Here is a 4470-nt window from a genome sequence, read left to right on the forward strand (position 1 = left end):
ACTTTTACCTTTCATACTCCAAACACATTTTAATAATAATACATACTTTACCTAAATACGGTTTTCAATGCACAACTTTTACGTATGGTGAAGTGTTTTCACAGTGTGTTTATGCGGATAGTTCCTCCACCATCAAAAATATGGTATTGTGTGACTTTGTTGTTTATGTTCTTTGCTGATGTTCATTCCAACTCTCCACTCTCATGCTGTAAATAGATCACATACAAACTTAAATAATTGAGCAAGAAAATATGAAGTGAAAATGAGTTTATTAGTTATCAACCTGTGGATCAACCTCCTACACACAACCACAAATCACATCTGAGCTGCAGAACGTCACAGTGTCACTGAGGACACTGAGTGCTACTGTGGAGGCTTTTCCCACTTAATGGTGCCATTTTTTTTTTTTTTTGGAACTTCACCTCCTCCTCCTTTTGGTTGCAGTGCACCGGCAGGGCTGATATGTTCCTCGCCCGGGTGGCTCAGGTGACAATACAGCACAGGTGTGTGTGTGTGTGTGTGAGCGTGCAGGGACCTCAAAGCAAATAAAAAGACACTGTGTATTAGTGTCAGTCATATTGCTGTGCGTGTGTATGTGTGTGGAAAGTGTGTTTCCCTGTGCTTCAACAGTGCGATATTGTCTCTTATCACACTTTTGGTTGCAGCTGTGGATCAGTAGTGGGGCGGCTTAAGTCAAGAGGAAGAAAAAAGGCTGAAGAGAGAAAGAAAGAAAGGAAGAAAGAGAGGAGGGGGTTGTGGTTAAAGGGAGGGGGAGTCGATAGGACACCGGTCCTCCTTTCCTTAGTGCTGGATACGCCTGATGGACTGGATCTGGGGGGTCTGGCAGTGGGAGCCCCAGTTCCTCCAGTGCTGGTAGTCTCCACTGTGTCTCTCACACTCCATGATGTACTGCTGGCCCCTGTAGCCGGGGTACTGGTAGCACACGAAGCTGTGGGCAAAACAGGAGGCAGCGAGGGTCAGCGGGGCTATTTTAGGAGCTGCTGTGACAAGTGTGACAGATTGAGGATTTGTAACATGCTTAGAGCTTTTATTTGGTATGTCTATTACATACAGATCATGCTGACAACGGATTATAGTGATATAAAGGGCTGTGTTTATTAGTGAGACAATGTGTGTGGTGATTTATGATGTTTCAATGCAATGTAAAACAACAATGGACATAGGAAAGAAATGCGTTGTATTAACCTCCTGAGACCCATTAAGTGAAGTTTTGGCTTTTTGTCTTAGATAATTGCTTACGGTATGATGCAACAGTTCTTTCAGATACATTTTATATATATATATATATATATATATATATATATATATATATATATATATATATATATATATATATATATATTTTTTTTTTTTTTTTTTTTTTTTTTTTTTTTTTTTATGGAATGTCCTTTGCAGTGGACAGCATTTTTTTATTATTATTGTTATTAAATCTGTAAAACTCTTGCCCACTACAGGGGACAAAAATGCATTGCTGGGTTTCAGGAGGTTAACGCACAATGATTTTCTTACACTGTCTATTATCTCGTTATATGTTTTATGTTCCTTCTGTTTTATGGAAATGTGATGGTAGTAATGACTGTTTGCTTTGCACTTTGTACTCTTGAACATTCGTCAGTTAAAATATCATAGGGAAGATGGGAGAGTATTCTCAGTTGCCACCCAATGATTGACAGGTTTAAGATGAAAATATCACTGGGAAACAGAGGGGAGTTTGTGTGTGCTGGTGAAGTATGAGTGCTGTTGATAACACTTACGCGCCACACTGCACGTGCATGGAGCCAACCTCAGGCATCATCCAGCCCATGGCCTGCAGAGAGGGGTAGTCGTCACACAGCTCAACGCTGCGGCCCATGAAGTTCTCCCTCTCAAAGATCATCATGCGACTGCTCTGGTGGGACTGTAGGAGACGGAGGAGGTTAGCAGCGAAAAGGACTGAAGGCATCCATGCTCTGAGAGGCAGGATGTACTTACAGCGCAGTAGATGGGGCGGAAAGACATGAGACGCTCCACGTGGTAGGAGATGGAGCCGCTGTAGGCGTCCCAGTGAGGATACTCTCCTCTCTCCATGATGAACTGCTGGCCCTGGAAGTCATGGTGCTCGAAACCCACCCAGCTTCACATAACAGAGATGGAGATGGAGGGAAGTGTTTTATAGGATCATCCACAGTTTAGTGAATTTTGCTCCTGTCTTCTAACTGTCCTCTTTTATTTATTTAGATTAAATTGTATTTTATTTTATTTATAGACTCCAATCAAGAAGGAAACACAACGAAGCAAGAAGATGATTGTGGCTCCTCTCCTCATTTGTTTATGAGTATTTAACAAAGGTGTTTTTAGTCAAACCTATCTCAAAAAATTTAAAGACCATAAAAATAATATTATCATAATTCTGACTCTATTCTCTTGTGAGCAGCACACATAAGAGAAAACAGGGATACCAGCCGCTGTGACTTTTTTTTTTTTGTTCTGTTGTCTGTGTACTTACGCTCCACTCTCCACCCTGATGGAGCGGATGTTGTCCAGTCCACACTCCTGGATGTTGCAGCACTCAGAGGTGAACTCCAGACACTTGCCCTGGAAGTGCTCCTGCTCAAACACAGTCACCTGCAGAGACAAGAGAGAGTTTAGAAGGAACTGAAAGAAAATACTAATCCACTACTACTTATCACCTTCCATCTGACCCTGTCCCCCGCAGCTTCTTCTTTCACACCAACCACCTCATTCACCACATCCAAAAATCTCCTCTTTGCTTCCTACATCTTCATCATCCCTCTACCAATGGATTCACTTAAATACTACTGTATATAGACTCTTTCCCTCTACAGTATTGCCAGGGATGCTCAAACCATAACAACCCATTTTATTTCTCACATGCTTCCAGCTCCACCTCACCCTGTCACACATAAAACAGTGGTGTGTTTACCTTAAAGAAAGGAGCCATGCCCATCCCTGAGTTGACCAGTGGCTGCATCATTGGGGATCTTGTAGTTCTGTACATCTTTACTCCTGGAGGACAGTGGGATAAAGAGAAGAACAATAAGGGGGAGGGTCCATACATTTAGAGTGTATTTCATACAGATGATGTCCAGCTTTTTTGGCATGTCTTGGAAAGTGTAAAACATGATACTGTTCAATTTTTACTTAGAAAAAAAAAGCATAAACCACAGCAGCATATTGTCTCATAATCTGCATTATCACAGCCAAAGATGTTGGAGTTAATTAAATGAATGAATCTTTTGTTTGAAAATACTAAAAATATGAAACCACAGTCTGATGATAATAAACGTGTTGCGTAGGTGGTTTAGAAAGTGCTTTTGGTTTAGTTTCCACACCTGTCTGACCCTGAACTGTGGTGAAAGCAGAGATGGAGCCTTACCTAGATTTGGCACTTATTGGAAGAGTTCGAGAGTGGTACGCGCCTACCGCCTGCCTCGCGTAGAACTTTGAGAGAACCTGGCGCTTCAGTTTTATACCGACGGTTTGGGGGGCGCGCTCGGCATTGCGCGTCCCCGGCTGCGCACCGGGCCGTGCGCTCTGGTCATTTGACGCAGAGGTACATACAGCGGAGAGGCGCGTCCTCGGCCCCCGACGCCGTTGTCCTGCCCCTGGGGCCAACTCAGCAGATCCTATAGTGCTGCTAGTGCCGTGAAACAAAGGCGATCCGGTATGTTCGGACCCCGGTCAGCAGTCCAGCGACGCGCGCCGGCACAATGGGCATGGATCGGCTGGAGAATGTGGGGATTAGAGGCGGAGCAGAGAGGCACCGCCCGGGGACACGCATAAACACTAAATGTATAGAAATATAAACCATCATTCTCCTCTTGATTATACCTTTAATATTCATTTCACTCATAACAATGACAAATAAGAGTGATGAAGAAGTTGGCTTCTCTATTTACATCAAACATCCTCAGGTTTTATTTTTTGTGGCACAATGTCAACACATAAGGACAAATGGACAGATGCATTTCATTGTCCTAAACATTAAATATTAAAGGAAACTCCCTATTAACAACCTCTAACAACATCAAACATGAACCTGATAATGGAAAACTCACACAAACACAACATATCTAATAATCTTGATGCCATATTGCAACAGAGCCTCAGTGAGAGTCATAAAAATGTGTGTTATACTTAATGACACCTTACAACTTAGAGAGAGATGACCATTGGCAGCCATTGACCTATCAGGAAACAATGTCATTTTCACAATTTATACACTGAACGCATCACTTGTTGCACAATGTGAACAAAGTCAACCCTTTCAAGAAATTAGTCAGCCCACTGAAGAAATGGATAAATGAAGGCAGGAAACTCAAATAAGTGTTTCTGTCTGTTTTCAGGTGCTCTATTTCTCAGATCTGTTATGTAATTAATTACTTGTCATTTAACTTTGCTCACACTTTGCTCTCCAGCATCCATCGGTCCCTCTCTGGCTTGGCCCAT

The 4470-nt window shown here is 42.4% G+C and overlaps 1 protein-coding gene across 2 annotated transcripts; it reads right to left on the reverse strand.

Moving 5' to 3' along the window:
* Positions 1-201: 201 nt before the first annotated feature.
* On the reverse strand, positions 202-3458 carry LOC115426570 (beta-crystallin A1-like). Of its 2 annotated transcripts, XM_030144662.1 has the most exons (6): positions 3398-3458; positions 2945-3027; positions 2507-2625; positions 1993-2134; positions 1776-1918; positions 802-949 (listed from the first exon to the last, which is right to left on the reverse strand). In XM_030144662.1, exons 2-6 carry the CDS (start codon positions 3017-3019, stop codon positions 802-804), a joined length of 627 nt encoding a protein of 208 aa, XP_030000522.1. In that variant the 5' UTR covers positions 3020-3027; positions 3398-3458. The 2 variants fall into 2 exon arrangements, with proteins under 2 accessions (XP_030000523.1, XP_030000522.1); XM_030144663.1 differs by lacking the exon at positions 3398-3458 and having other exon boundaries at positions 202-949; positions 2945-3019.
* Positions 3459-4470: the final 1012 nt, after the last annotated feature.

Source organism: Sphaeramia orbicularis, chromosome 10 (assembly GCF_902148855.1).
Source record: "Sphaeramia orbicularis chromosome 10, fSphaOr1.1, whole genome shotgun sequence".
In the NCBI taxonomy this organism is placed as follows: domain Eukaryota; kingdom Metazoa; phylum Chordata; class Actinopteri; order Kurtiformes; family Apogonidae; genus Sphaeramia; species Sphaeramia orbicularis.

Coding starts and splice junctions, on each gene's coding strand:
- LOC115426570 (XM_030144663.1), bottom strand. CDS start 3,019: ATGTACAGAACTACAAGATCCCCAATGATGCAGCCACTGGTCAACTCA. Junction 2,626..2,944: donor GCATGGCTCCTTTCTTTAAG/GTAAACACACCA, acceptor TTGTCTCTGCAG/GTGACTGTGTTTGAGCAGGA. Junction 2,135..2,506: donor ATCAGGGTGGAGAGTGGAGC/GTAAGTACACAG, acceptor TGTTATGTGAAG/CTGGGTGGGTTTCGAGCACC.